Consider the following 15,448-nt stretch of genomic DNA (forward strand, 5'->3'; position numbering starts at 1 on the left):
TTGTAACACACAAGGAGAGCATATAAACTCCTTGTAGATGTTGTCCTTGGTTGAATTTGAACCCAGGACCCCAACACAGCAAAGCAGAAAGCCACCGTGCTGTCCGGGAACTGCTTCCAATGGTTACGTTTGGGAAAATAAAAGTTCAACATTTTTTTCTAGAAATAGCTCCACTCCTGTCACTTGGCTTGGTGCAAAATCCCACCTGCAACCCATTCATTTAATTTGGAACACCAGGCACAGCCAGTGACAAAAGTTAAACTATTTCTGTCTCAGGAAAAATCTTAGAAAGGTCAATTGAAATGAAAGAAGTCATCATCCCATCGAAAAATGTATTTCAGAATATTTCCTATTTGTGCATGTAATGATGTGTAAAAGCATTAAAATACCTACTGATCATCATCATCTTCAGTTTCCAGCACCGCGTCGGTCTTACATGACCACTCCTCTCCTTTGTTGGCTCGTATAGGGACTGTGGTGTAGTGCGGAGAGTCTTCCAGCAGTGTAAGCCTATGAGGCCTGAAAGAGGTTTTGAGATACGTACCTTCAGTTTATGAGATGTATAAGGCTGGGTCCACATTGCGTTAGGGGGGTGCGTTAAACGCATCCGTTACATAGCGGCATTAATGCTATGTAACGGATGCGTTAGTGCATCCATAGACGGCAATAATGTAGCGTATCGCTAGCGCATGTCATAAGCGGCATGCGCTAGCGATGTGCCGTCATTCTGTTATGGACCATCGGACGCGGTCTGGAGCATCAGCGCTAGCGCGATCGCATAACGCGATCATTTTAGGGAGTAGCGTCAACGCAGTCCATCAACGCTATGCTGCTTTCAAGTCTTTTTTACATTCTTTAAGGCAATGTGTCACCAATGACAATTATGTAGCTCAGATATGCTGTCCAGTTATGCTCAGAAAATGCACATGAATTTGCCAGATGATGTGGCACTGCATTGTGTGTATGCTACTATAGTATCCTACATGTTTTCCATATAGCATTTTGATTAAAACAATGATGCCTGGTACATCTATAGAAACTTAGAAACTATTAAGAATATAATTAACCATTACGTGTTTAAATTTGAGATTCAATTATATTTTCTTCGGCAAAATATTATTAGTCTGTCTACTCGAATTAGAATTGTAACTTCTTCAATGTAATCCTTTAATCAAGGCGGAAATCTACATTGCTATCTGTGGATTATCAAAATAATTAAAAATAAAAAAAAAAGGAATTTCCCCCTGCAATAATTGTGCATAATAAGTATTCAGGACACCTTGCTGGATAAATGAATATATGATAGCCCTATACTGGGTGAAAAATGGATGCACAGAGTTATGTAGATATTTGAGGAAAATGCTGTTTATTACACATGCCGCTTTCTCACTGAATTGTATACTAATACTCTGATGAAAATTGATATTTGCAAGAGCTGCAAGGTAAATCTGTGTTATTACAAGAACCGTTACATTTGCATAATACAAATTATACTTGCAAAGTTATTCTTTACAATATAGGTGCAAGTTACTGACACAAGACATATTTCAACTCTTTGTAAAAGAACATGCGTATTAAGCATATTATTCATGTATGGAAAAGTTTATGTGAGCATTGAATATACATGCACTGTATAGTAATGGATTAGTAGGAGATTGAGTTCCAATAGGAAAAAAAATCTTTCAGCCAGTAAGGAAAACAGAATACTAAAGCCAACTTCAATATCGATAATATGGTTATGTGACAATACCTGATATCTCATTCACAGAGGTTTTAATTATCGTGCTTTTGTCTACTTATATGTACTATAGTATCTGCCAAATCTATATTGTGCTACATCTCCCAACTTACCTAATTAAATTAAGTTCATTGTCACACTTGCAACCATTTTCATAACTCCAGTTCATATTACATACAAATTGATAGCAGGAAAAGAAACTACAGTCATATATTATTCTTTGCATGTTATAAATAAATATAACATGCCATGAATAAATTACCTTATCTTAGCATATTATAATTTATTTATCTATTTATCCTATTAGTTTGTTAGAAATGTCACATTTTTCAAATCAGAAAACATTTATGCATACAAAATATAAACTAGTATAGACTGTAGGTGGCGCTAGTAACTGTAGAAAAAAGAGAGGAACACTTGCTGCAAATTAGGAACACACACCACCAATGTGATCAATAAAATATAAATAAATAATTAAAATTTGCGCTTAATAATGAACCTCTTTAGCTTGTAGTGAACTAAAAAATACACACAAATGAATTGGATTGCTCCAAGTTAGGTAGTTATTACCTTAAGGTGTAATCTGAGTGGATGTCTGGACTCCAGAGGACCAGTAAAGAACGTTGTATATCTTGATGTGAAGTCAGATTGAATGATATTTGCCAGATAACGTGGGCTAATACCACGGCTCTTCAGGAGTGCTGTCCCGGCCGGTGACAGACACTCCACGCTCCCCTCTTCCAGTGGCGCACCGGCGTGCAGTGGAGCAAACTGTGTTTTTTCCGAAACTAGTCGGAGAGGAATTGGTCCACTGTGCTCTCTGTAATCTATTACATGACCGGTGACATCACGAAGGTCCTGTTGGCTCATCTCATGCCACAGCTTCACATCGTGCACACTGCACGCCGAGAATATAACTCATATGTGTCAACCGCTAGATGTCTACTTCCTATCTAACTTATCTACTTACTGTAGTCAAGTATAATCTTTCTGATTTCAGGAGTGGGGTGGGGGTCTTTATCTATCTGCTCTTGCTCTCCTGTCTGTCAAACTTCATGCAGGCATAAGAGAGAGGAAGACTTTCAGCTCACATCAGGTCCAATGCATGCTAGGAAACAAGAAAAATGAAGTTACATCACCTATGGTAACGGATAGAATGAACAAGTGCTCTTGCTCTCCTGTCTGTCAAACTGCAAACAATCAAACAGAGATGCAGGCCTAATGTAGGTTGGGAATAGAGTAAAAGGAAGTTTCAGCACTTATAATGGAGGACAGAATGAAGAGGTAGATGAACCATCCACTCAAAATAAAAGGATGAAGATAAAATTAAATAGAATGAGGAATTGGACAGTTTCTGAACAAATTGGACTGGCATGTGAATAAATACGTCTGACACTTGTTTTATATCTTTGAAATCAATGTGAAGAGTAAAAGTCCTACACACGTTTTCTCAACCCAAGAAAAAGATAGATTATGCCTATGTAAACTAGCCTGTCTATATGTTTTGTGGCAGCCAAAGTAGTTGTATGTATTGTTCACATTGGAGCCTACTAACTAAACCTGCCTCTTAATGAAGTGTCTTAAAAGAGGTGTGTGCCTCCATGTGTCATGACAAAAATCTAACTCCAGTGTAAGAAATCTTACTGCAGCCTAGTGTAATGACCACCACAGCTCGTCATAAATTAGATAAGCTATTTTGTTATGTCCCCACCGCGCCCCGTCCCACGCCACCTATGCTCATATTGATGCAGCTGAGAGAAATTAGCATAAAAACAGTAACAGTTGTAAAATTTGAATTGAATTTTTTTTAAAGAGTAACTAAACCTTTGATAAAATGTATAATATTTTTTTCCTCTTAAATGCTAAGCAGACAGGTGGGGTTCTAGGTCCTGAGACTGCCACCAATCGCTCCTCTCAAAAAGGCCATGTGCAGTGTGCAGCTCAGAAGACAGGAACACACAGCTGCTTCCTGAGCACAGATAGAGTACAGTATGGATACAAAAGAAAGCATAGACAATAAAGCAAATGCTTTCTATTAAAGGGAACCTGTCACCAGAAAAAAACAGTATTAACCTGCAGATATGGAGTTAATCTGCAGGTTAATAGCGTAACCTGCCCAGCGCCTGCATGTAGCCAAACGTTGCAGGGAGAAAATGATCTTTATTCTACCCAGTAGAGTTTAGTCACTGCCGCCGCACTGACTGACACTGGCTCTGCATTGCAGCAAGCTATCAGTCAGAGCTGAGGGCGTGGTTACAGACATCACTCTGTATTATCAGAGAGGTTTCTGAACCTATGCTGGCACTACCCTGTGACTGGAATCCAAACATTGCCCGGAGAGAATAAAGTTCACTTACTCCCATGTTTGGCTATGTGCAGGCTCGTGGTAGGTTAGTAATACTATTAACCTGGAGCCAGGAGCTAATCACTTCTCAGGAGTTTATTGAGAAATTAGTTTGGTCTTAGGACCCGGATTTCCACAAATCTTCTTCCAATAAAGAGGGTGAAAATTATCGAAAATTATATAACATGTTTAGATACTCTTCATTTGTTAGTAGATGTCTTGTTTAAATGAATAATATAATCAATTAGATATCCAACTTTTTATCTGTTTACATTTCTTTTGAGATGTGGCATAAATGTCTGGAATTAGACTGAGGTATAACACATATTTTTTCACTTGACTTGCTAGAGCTAGAAAATCTTACATATTACAGCTAGAATTATCTTTTCTGATGGTCAAATATCCGCATAGATCAAGTAGCTTCATGCTTGTCTTGATACATAGGAATGTAATGATCATTCAGGGTTTACAGGTTAGTAACAATATTTCCTTTTTTGTAGGCACATCTATTGATTGATGCACCGGTTCATTTTTAGTGTTTGGACTTATGAGAATGAAGATCAGCTCTTCTATGGTTCAACAAAGAATTCAAAGAAAATGAAAGATTTTAAGTTATAAACATGCAAGGTAATAGATTCATCTGTTTTTGATATTTGAAGAAGTAATTCATTATACCATGCAACAAAGTAGTGTTATTAAAGGTAAAGAGGTTGTCCAGGACATTAACATCGATGGCCTATCCTTAGAATAGGTCATCAATGTGTGCTCGTGGGGGGCCTCCCCGCTGATCAGCTGATCCCTCTGTCATCTGCAAATGCTCAGCACAACTCCGTTGACTGCATAGTGGGTGCGGCCGGGTAGTGCACATCTGCCACCTATTCAAATCAATAGAGGCAGATGTGCAGTACCCGGCCACCTCCAAAATTCTGTCAACGGACATATGCAGCTTCGTAACTGAGCAGCACTGGTTGAGGCTGACATCGGGAGCTGATTAGCTGGGTTGCTGAGTGTTGCACTCCCACCGATCAGACATTGATAACATAACCTTAGGGTAGGCCATCAATGTTAAACTTCCAGACAACCCCTTTAATATATTTATTATTTTTTAATATTAATTATTTATTATATCTATGTATAAAAGTGAATGTATGTATGTATGTGTGTGTGTATCACCAACCAATCATGAAGCATCTTTCATTTAACCAGAGCTGTTTAAAAGAAGCTGAGCTGTGATTGGTTGCTATGAGCAACAGCATGTGTGTGTGTATCAGCCACGCCCACTCCACATAGCCCCAACCAATCACTAAGCATGTGTGTGTATCAACCAAACATACTAAGGAAGCATCTTGCCATAAAATTCACATTGCTTTATTAAAGTACATATACTGTAAGACACACATACATGATAAAAGGAGATGTGTATACCAGGGTATCACAAGTGCATGACAACCAAAAATGGAAAATAGGGGCTCAAAACACAGTACTATACCGCCAAAAAGAGAGAGTGCAGTATGATCATAATGTGGGCGCTATATTGTAATTTACTAAAATCATGCGCCCCAGTATATCATATGCTGCTATAATAATATACAAGGAAAGTCCTGAATATGAACATCATCCTGACGGTAGATCAGGGGGCATAATACAAACAAGTTTTTCCCCAATAAAGTTGATGTAGTAATAGTCCCTCATGAAAGAATATACATGACCTGTGACACCGCGTTTCGCCTTAGCTTCGTCCTGGGAGGTGAGTGATCACTCACCTCCCAGGACGAAGCTAAGGCGAAACGCGCGTCGGGGATCGCGGTGTCACAGGTCATGTATATTCTTTCATGAGGGACTATTACTACATCAACTTTATTGTGGAAAAACTTGTTTGTATTATGCCCCCTGATCTACCGTCAGGATGATGTTCATATTCAGGACTTTCCTTGTATATTATTATAGCAGCATATGATATACTGGGGCACATGATTTTAGTAAATTACAATATAGCGCCCACATTATGATCATACTGCACTCTCTCTTTTTGGCGGTATAGTACTGTGTTTTGAGCCCCTATTTTCCATTTTTGGTTGTCATGCACTTGTGATACCCTGGTATACACATCTCCTTTTATCATGTATGTGTGTCTTATATGTACTTTAATAAAGCAATGTGAATTTTATGGCAAGATGCTTCCTTAGTATGTTTGGTTTATACATTTGGTGGGAAGCGCCATGTTTTCTAAGGCCCTTGTTGTGGGAATATGTGTGTGTATCAGCCAAGCTCACTCAACATAGCCCCAACCAATCACTAAGCATCTTTCATTTCACCACAGCTGTTTAAAAGATGCTGAGCTGTGATTGGTTGCTATGTTTTCCTTGTAGTCAGTTGTGGTAACTGAGGCCTATTATTCTATGGTGTTATTGTCCTTCTGTAAAACTGGAAATTACACTACCCCTAATATCCCAGATCAGCCCATCAGAGCCAACATTGTCAGGAAGGCACTGTTAAACCGATTAAAATGTTACCTGGGTTGGAGAAATCTGTCTTGTGTTTTTTGTTTTTTTTAAATCTGTGTTTGAATTTTTAAGTTAATGAGGTGCTTCATGCCAAGCAAAGAGAAGTTCCTGATTCTGGGCTCCCCAGCAATTTGTGACAGGGGGTGGTCTGTGTTGGCACAGTAATAAATTTGTGCAAAGAATCCCAAACGAGGAAAACCAACTCCATAATATGTAGAAGCAATGAAGGAGAAGAAAGGAGTATTGTGGTTTAAAATGGATTATTTTATTAAGTAAATCTTAGTACAGTTGTGCTTAAAAGTTTACATACCCCGGTAAAATTTTTGCTTTCTTGGCCTCCTTTTTTCAGAGAATATAAATGATAACACCACTCCACTCATGGTTAGTGGTTGGGTGAAGCCATTTATTATCAGACTACTGTGTTTTCCCTTTTTAAATCATAATGACAACCCATAACATCCAAAGTTCACATACCCCATACATGCCGTGTATTGCCCCCTCTAACATCAATGACAGCTTGAATTCTTTTGTGGTAGTTGTGGATGAGGTACTTTATTTTCTCAGATGGTAAAGCTGCCCACTCTTCTTGGCAAAAAGCCTTCAGTTCCTGTCTAGCATGAACTGTGCACTTGAGATCTCCTCAGAGTGGCTCAAAGATATTGAGGTCAGAAGACTGAGATGGCCACTCCAGAACCTTCACTTTGTTCTGCTGTAGCCAATGAAATGTCGACTTCGCCTTGTGCTTTGGATTATTATCATGTTGGAACATCCAAGTAAGTCCCATGCGCAACTTCTGGGCTGATGATTGCAAATTTGCCTCCAGTATTTCCTGATAATGTGCTGCATTCATCTTTCCTTCAACTTTGACTAAGTTTCCTGTGCCTTTGTAGCTCACACATCCCCGATACATCAGTGATCAACCTCCATGCTTTACAGTAGGTATGGTGGTCCTTTCATCATAGGACTTGTTGACCTCTCTCCAAATGTAACGTTTTTGGTTGTGGCCAAAAAGTTCAATTTTGGTCTCATCTCTCCAAATTACCTTGTTCTAGAAGTTTTGAGGCTTGTTTCTGTGCTGCTTTGTGTATTGTAGGCGAGATACTTTGTGGCATTTGTGCAGTAATGGCTTTCTTCTCGTGACTTGACCATGCAGCCCATTTTTTTTCAAGTGCCTCCTTATTGTGTATCTTGAAACAGCCACACCGCTAGTTTTCAGAGTCCAGTATTTCAGCTGATGTTATTTGTGGGTTTTTCTTTGCATCTTGAACAATTTTCCTGGCAGTTGTGGACAAAATTTTGGTTGGTCTACCTGACCATGGTTTTGTTTTCACAGAACCCCTGATTTTCCATTTGTTAATCACAGTTTGAACACTGCTGACTGGCATTCGGTGGCACCGGACCAGATCTGTATGGACCCCAATGCACGTTTCGCATATTATACAGTGCTTTCTCAAGGGGAAAAGATCCAGTCCGGTGCCTCCAGCATCCCCTCACTGTGGTAAGCTTGCTGAAGTTACTTCTACATATGATAACCCATTATGAGTTTGATATATTTTTGATTAAGGGCTCTGCTTTACCCCTTTACCATACAGTCTGGGTTGCTGGGTGGCACTGCTGGTCTCTTTCTATCCTTTGTGCACTATGTTATAACTTTTGTACCTTTTGATATACTTAGATTTGCTTAACTTAATAAAATAATCTTTTGTAAACCACAATACACCTTTCTTCTCCTTCATTGCTTCTTCATGTATAAATATAAGCAGCATACATAACTGCTACTGGGTCTATAGCAATGGAGTGAAAGCTGTTTTGCAACTGTTCTATGTAACTAAATGTTTGCTTAAATCCATGCACTCGGGCATCAACAACTTCTTTCAGAAAGATGCATACATGCAATGTTCTGTTGAGCCTTCAGTCTCTCGATCCACAGGTAATATGCAGCCAAACAAGGTCTGTTATTTCTTAAGTTTCTAGCTGCCTCATCCCCTTAGTTCTTTGCTAAATGAGTTCTGAACTGAAGATCTTATTTAACTAAGACTAGTTTCACACCAGCATATGGAGGAGCTGCAGAGGAATGCGGACTCCCTCCGTGAAGCTCCACGCACGGCTGAACCTCCTCTGGTCAGCTCTGCCCCCGTCGGTATGTGGCCCGTGTACCCTATCTTTAGCATTAGGTACATAGGCAGTGCCAATGTATGTGGATGCCTCCGAATGCATTGTTTTGATGTTGCGGCGACCTGCGCCAAACACAACGTGTTGCATTTTGGTGCGGTCGCCACACCGCCAAAACGATGCATGCGGAGGCATCTGCATACATCAGAATGGCCTGCGTACCTAATGCTAAAGATAGGGTATGCAGGCCGCATGCTGACGGAGGCGGAGCTGACCAGAGGAGGTGCGACCATGGGCGGAGCTTCACGGAGGAAGTCCACATCCCTCCCCAGCGCCTCCATACGCTAGTGTGAAACTAGCCTTAGACTAGTTAAAAGGAAAACACTGCCTCTCAAATTCATTTGAAAGCATATCCCTATTAATGGGTCCATCTCAAATGTCTTCGCTGGCAGTCTACAAGTGGGCTGACAGCATTAAAAACTAAATTGTTATACACAACTGCATTATAAAAGAGTTTGTTTGGACTGGTTTGGGTAATATAAAAACTTTATTATCATTACTATTATATATTTTTTTCGTTGGGTGGGGTTTATTCATCTAATGAATGGTCATTGTGAGTCTTTAAGAGCTGTAGAAATTTTTTTACTGACTGTCATTTTTGCTTCATAAATGAAGTATGTGAATTATTATTAAATATAATTTTTACATAGCTTACATGTTATCTACACAGTTTACACCCTATTTTTGGGGGGGTTTCAGTCCCTAGTTACATTTCTATTTTCCCTTTTTTTATGAAGATCTCTTTTTATTAAACCAAGACAGTTTTAAACCAATAGACATCTATCGGAGACTTTGAAGTAAATAACACATGCTTCTACAGTCATTAAAAAGCTAGATATAGCATGATATCTCATATGCTGCTGTCAACAACTTCGATTTCAAGGCTCATCTGTGCAACAGTCAATGCAAAATATATTGTGCTAACAAAAAATGATTCTCAAGTAAAAATATGATGATGCCAAAGACTCCAACAGATCAATTATAAAACTGAGTTCAGAACTGTCACTGTATTTCATGCTAATGAGAGATCTGAATTAATGATTATCAAATACGTCTAGGAAATAATCTTTAGAAATTAATTTTTGTTTTTTTAAGAAACATGTATGAATAACATATATTGATATATTGATTCATTGGAAGCTCTAAGCAAAAGTTTTTAGATGCATTTCTATTATATGAACTGGAATTAATCCGTCTGAAAAATGAGTACAAAGAAGAATTAGGGAATAAGAATAAGAGTGCAGATACAATGACTGGATTTAATGATAGACGATCCGCTAGTAGCAGCTGCCACAGCGGTTGTAAAGGAGTTGCAGTCATGGCCAAAAGTGTTGGCACCCTTGAAATTGTTTCAGAAAATGAAGTACTTCTGCCAGGAAATTATTACATTTACACATGTTTTGTTATACACATGTATATTTCCTTTGTGTACATTGGAACAACACAAAATAACAGAGAAAGGCAAATTGGACATAACATCACACAAAACCCCAAAAATGGACATTAAAATCAAACAAATAAAAAACATTCAAAAGAATAAACATAAGCAATTCTATATAAAAACAACTTGCTGTTCATATGTTTAGGCTTTTGAAAATGTCTTTTAACCAATTCATGTTTCTAAAATCTCTAAGCAATTAAATGAAATAACATGTCCATTCTACTGGCATTTTCCCCTTCGAAGACACACTATACTTTACAATACAAGTCAATGGGAAAGCTCAATAGACACCCAGGTGACAAATGGACATTTTTTTCAGCCTTTTTGGTTAAGAAAAAAAAAGCTAGGACTATCTTCATTATTCAATGGAGTGAAAAAAAAAGCAGAAAACAACACTAAAACAGGATAAAACACACAACAAACAGGTCACAACAGCCATATTCTTCATCTTTACAAAAAGATCACAATCTAGTTAGCAAAGTTTGCTCTTTTGTTGATATATTTACACAATTCAAAGACAATTAAGGCACCAGTAAGTTTTTGGAGTGTGAAAAGAAACTGAAGGAATCCGAGGAAATCCAAAAGGAGGATGCTAGGACATACAAATTCAATGCAGATGTTGCCGCTAGTTAATTTTGAACCCTGGACAGCAGTGCTGCAACATAAGAAGGAATTTTGAGTTTCCCACCAATCAATGACACACTGCATTTCCTTTGTTACCATTATCATCATTTCTATTGTTTAACATTAACAAATAGATTACACAGAAACAAATTGATGATAATGATTTACTTCTACTTGAAGCCTGCAGGGCGCTGAAGTCTGGCAATGTTTGAGGTCAATGTTGAGGATTCTAATTATCTAGTTAGAAGCATGAGAGAATATTCTGAAATTTCTTTCAAGTAGAGTTAAGCGACTTTGGTCGGATCGGGTTTCATGAAACAAAATTTGTTTCAGATGAAACTGGTCCGACTAGGGCAAAAAAAGTCGGAGTTTCGTCTAAAACCTGATCCCAATGCAAGTCAATGGGGAATAAAAGTCGGCATTGAGCGGATGACATTCATCCACTCAATGCCGACTTTTATTCCCCGTTGACTTGCATTGGGGCTGGGTTTCGGACGAAACTCTGATCCTACCAAAGTCGCTCAACTCTACTTTCAAGCATATTTGCTCAAATCAGTGGACAGATTTGATCAGGGCATCACCCCCCGGAGCACTCAGGCAAGTGCCAGGGCCCTGAACAAGTGAGGGTGCCACTCGCTGTTGGGGACACTGGTATACTGTGGGCCAATAAGTCCACCCTTGCTTTAAACTATTTGAAATACTCACTTTTCCTCATTCCCCACTAGCCGCAGGTCCAGTCTCTTCTGTGTCTTCTGACTCTCTGACGTCTTAGGGCAGAGGACGAGATGACGTCACTACAGTGTACCCGCTGCGCTGAGCAGTGCAGAGAGTCAGAATAGGCTGAAGACACTGGAACTGAGAAGATGGGATCTGCAGCCAGTGGGGAACAAGGAGAGGCGAGTATGTGATTATTAATTTTTTATGTTTGGAGCCTATTCTCTATGGAGAATTATATGGGGCCCATTCTCTATGGAGCATTATATGAGGCCTATTTTCTATGGAGCTTGATATATGGGCTCATTGCTTATGGAGTATTATATGTGGCCCATTTTGTATGGAGCATTATATGGAGCCCATCCTGTATGGAGTATAGTATGGAGCATTATATGGGGCCCATTAATCTGTATGAAGCATTATAGGGGGTCCATTCTGTATAGAGCATTTTTAGGGCCATTATTCTGTATGGAGCATTATACGGGGTCCATTATTCTGAATGGAGCATTATATGAGGCCTATTGTTCTGTATGGAGCAATATATATGGTCCATTTTTCTTTATGGCACAATATATGAGGGCCATTATTCAGTATTGAGCCTTAAATGGTGCCCATTATTCTGTATGGAGTATTATATGGAGTCCATTCGGTATGGAGCATTATATGGGACCCATTCTGTATAGAGGATTATATGGGGCCCATTATTCTGTTTGAAACGCTATATGGGTCCCATTATTCTGTATGGAGCAATATATGGGGTCAATTGTACTGTATGGAGCAATACATGGGGCTCATATACTCATATGGAGTACTACATGGTACCTATAATACTATATGATTATGTGGTGCCCATAATATGGAGGACTATGTAGTGCCCTTAATACTGTATGGAAGCAGTATACTGTCTGATCTAAAATGAAAACTTTTGAATTCCCCCAGCGCATGCACTGCACGCTGCAAGATTCACTGGTTTCTGAGCTATTGTAGAATTGACAATAGTTATCACTCATGGTAATGTAAGAATCAAGTGAAATCTTTGGCCTTGCACTATAACTATATTTCTCTGTCGTATCTGAGCATCGTGAATTGTGGTATGTGGTAAAGGTGCCCACTGAGACGCTTTTGCCTGGAGCTCATGAAAATCTGGAGTCCACTCTGGATTTGATTCAGTTCAAATAATATCTGCATCAAATATATATTTATCCAAAATCTGTCAAAGGTCTGTCCAAAAATAATAATCAGAGGGCTGAGAAGACATTATAAAATAATAAAAGCTTTTAATCTGCTTTGGCTCTGTCTGTTGATTTGTCTTCTCTTTGGTCTTCTTTTCTTGTTGTGTGTTACACCCTATGAGACCACATAAGGCCTGCCTAGTCAGTGCCAGGTGACCGATGAGAGGACAGAAGACCAATTTGAAGTATGACTTGCAGGGTGGAGGATTCTGAGACTGCAAGACAGGTGAGGGACGAGCCTAGGACAGGTGTAAGCTTTTATTTTTTCTCAACCCATTGGGGCCATATACAGAACCCAGAAAAGTGTATATGGATTTGTGAAATCTTGAAATTTGAGAGTCCTCAGTGGTTGATACCTTTTAATGAGTAAATGAAAAGATGGCAACAAATTGCAGCTTTCCCAACTACTCAGTTCTATTCATCATGCCTTATGCAGAGACCTGAGAAGCTGGAATCTGAAGCAAGAAGCTGAAATCTTTTTACCTTAGGAAAGAACACTTTTTTAAGCATAGCTCCAGCAGATGTTTACTACAGTAATACAGTACATTTCAAGGATTCTGTCTCTGTGGACACTAGATGTAGAGATGAGCAAATCAATTTGTAACAAATCTTCAAAGAATGTTGAATCGTAAGAATCAATTCTCACATACATACAGGAAAAATATATTTTTGTACCGTGTTAGAAAGTAGATAGAAAAATATTACAATTTCAGAGTCCTCAGTGGTTGATACCTTTTAATGGCTAACTGAAAAGATGGTATCAACCACTGAGGACTCTCAGATTTTAATATTTTTCTATCTACTGGCTAACACGGTACAAAGATATATATTTTTTCCTGTGTATTTGTGAGAATCGATTCTGACAATTCCACATTCTTCAAAGATTTGTTACGAATTGATTTGCTCATCTCTACATCTAGTGTCCACAGACACGGAATCTTTGGGATGTATTACTGTAGTAAACATCTGCTGGAGCAATGCTTAAAAAAGTGTTCTTTCCTATGGTAACCAGATTCCAGCTTCTTGTAAAGACGAAGAAATGAAATGCGAAAAAAAACTTCTGGCTACTTGCCATGGGCAACATTCTTGTCTTTTATCTCTGCACCACTTATACATGTATCTCTGCATGTTTACTATGGTTATTCATACTGCATATAAATGAGGAAATATACTCCACAGTGGAACTGCTCGCAGACACATTTTTGGGCAAAATTATATCTTTATGTGATACAATCTTACCCTGAGGTTACATTTAATAATTACACTCAAAAATAGATTAAACAAAACATTTTTGGGATTTGTTCACTGTAAGGTTTGATCTAATTATGGATCCCATGAATGAATCTGTTTTAAGGAGAAATCAAATTTGTTTATCCAATGGACTTAGTCTTATTGTAGCCAAAAATGTTACAATTGTTATAGCCTTATTTGTTCCAGTCTATGATAGACTCTATCCAAATATAGCTGGGCCACTTGCATACAAAATGTGCAAAAAAAAACCCTTCATGGTTGATCTATTGCCTTGATATTAAAGTTGAACTTTGATTTAGTTATAAATCAGCATAGAAGATCATTCAAGAGACATCAAGTAAGGCTTACAGACACTGTTATTCAATTAATAGATTTCTCTGTTAACCCATTCTGCATTCTGCTATGTACGTTAATACACACAGGGTGTAGAAGCCAATTGGTATAAAACAGTGTTCCTCAGTCAGATGCCCTCTAGTTGTTGATGTTGTAGTAAAAACAGAAGTGATTATACGCAGCACAATGTTTTATATGGTTGCAGTGATTTCAGGCTTTACAAAATAATGTATACATTTTATATTTATTTTAATCCCTTCACGACATGCACTTCACCCATTTATGTGGGATCCGGCGCTGAGCCCACACATTTTCCTGCACATGTCAGCTGATTTCATTAGCTGACATGTGCCCCTAACACCTGTGAGTGTAATTGCGATCTACCCATGGCTGTTAACCTGTTAAATGCCGCTGTCTATCTCTAACAGTGGCATTTAACATGATCGTGACAGAAGCGCGGCACTGATCCTGCCCATCGGCGCCGGTGTCACATGACCGAGGGTCGCTGATGGGTTGGAATAACAACATGGGGTTTGAAGGAGACCTCTTTGGTTGTCAATGCCAGATAGCTATGAGTGCCACCCAGCGATCGGCACTCATATCCCTGCTCTGTGTAGCACAAGTGAGCAGATGATCCCATGGAGACTATTGGAGCAAGTGTAAGGTTAAAAAAAAAAAATGTGAAAAATAAAAAAAATATAAAAATTTACCCCATTCAAAATAAAACAATTAAAAAAAATTTAATATTTATATAAAAGAATTTAACCGATCGGTAAACGGCATAAAGAGAAAAAAGTCAAAACGCCAGAATTGTGCCTTTTTGGTCGCCGCAGCATTGCATTAAAGTGAAATAACGGGTGATCAAAACATCGTACACCAAAATAGTATTAATAAAAACGTCAGTTCGGATGCAAAAAATAAGTCCTCACCCAGCCCCAGATTCCAAAAAATGGAAACGCACTTTTTTTTGCAATTTCACCACACTTGGAATTTTTTTTCCAGCTTTCCAGTACACTATATGGTAAAATTAATGGTGCCGTTCAAAAGTACAACTCGTCCTCCAAAAGAAAAGCCTTCGCACAGCCATATTGGTGG

At 38.7% G+C, this 15,448-nt stretch overlaps 1 protein-coding gene across 3 annotated transcripts in view; it reads left to right on the forward strand.

Annotated features, from left to right (window-relative positions):
- Positions 1 to 15,448, forward strand: part of RTN4R (reticulon 4 receptor) — a 382,116-nt gene that overhangs the window by 228,385 nt on the left and 138,283 nt on the right. For 2 of the 3 annotated variants that reach the window (XM_073582718.1, XM_073582717.1), the window contains one exon: positions 4,583 to 4,709. The exons of the other annotated variant lie outside the window; for it this stretch is intronic. In XM_073582718.1, coding sequence (XP_073438819.1) covers positions 4,703 to 4,709 — 7 coding nt within the window. In that variant the 5' untranslated portion in view covers positions 4,583 to 4,702. The remainder of the gene's footprint in view (positions 1 to 4,582; positions 4,710 to 15,448) is intronic. 3 annotated transcript variants of the gene reach the window in all.

This window comes from Dendrobates tinctorius, unplaced genomic scaffold (genome assembly GCF_039654945.1).
Source record: "Dendrobates tinctorius isolate UK_male_01 unplaced genomic scaffold, ASM3965494v1 ptg000073l, whole genome shotgun sequence".
Classification (NCBI taxonomy): Eukaryota; Metazoa; Chordata; class Amphibia; order Anura; family Dendrobatidae; genus Dendrobates; species Dendrobates tinctorius.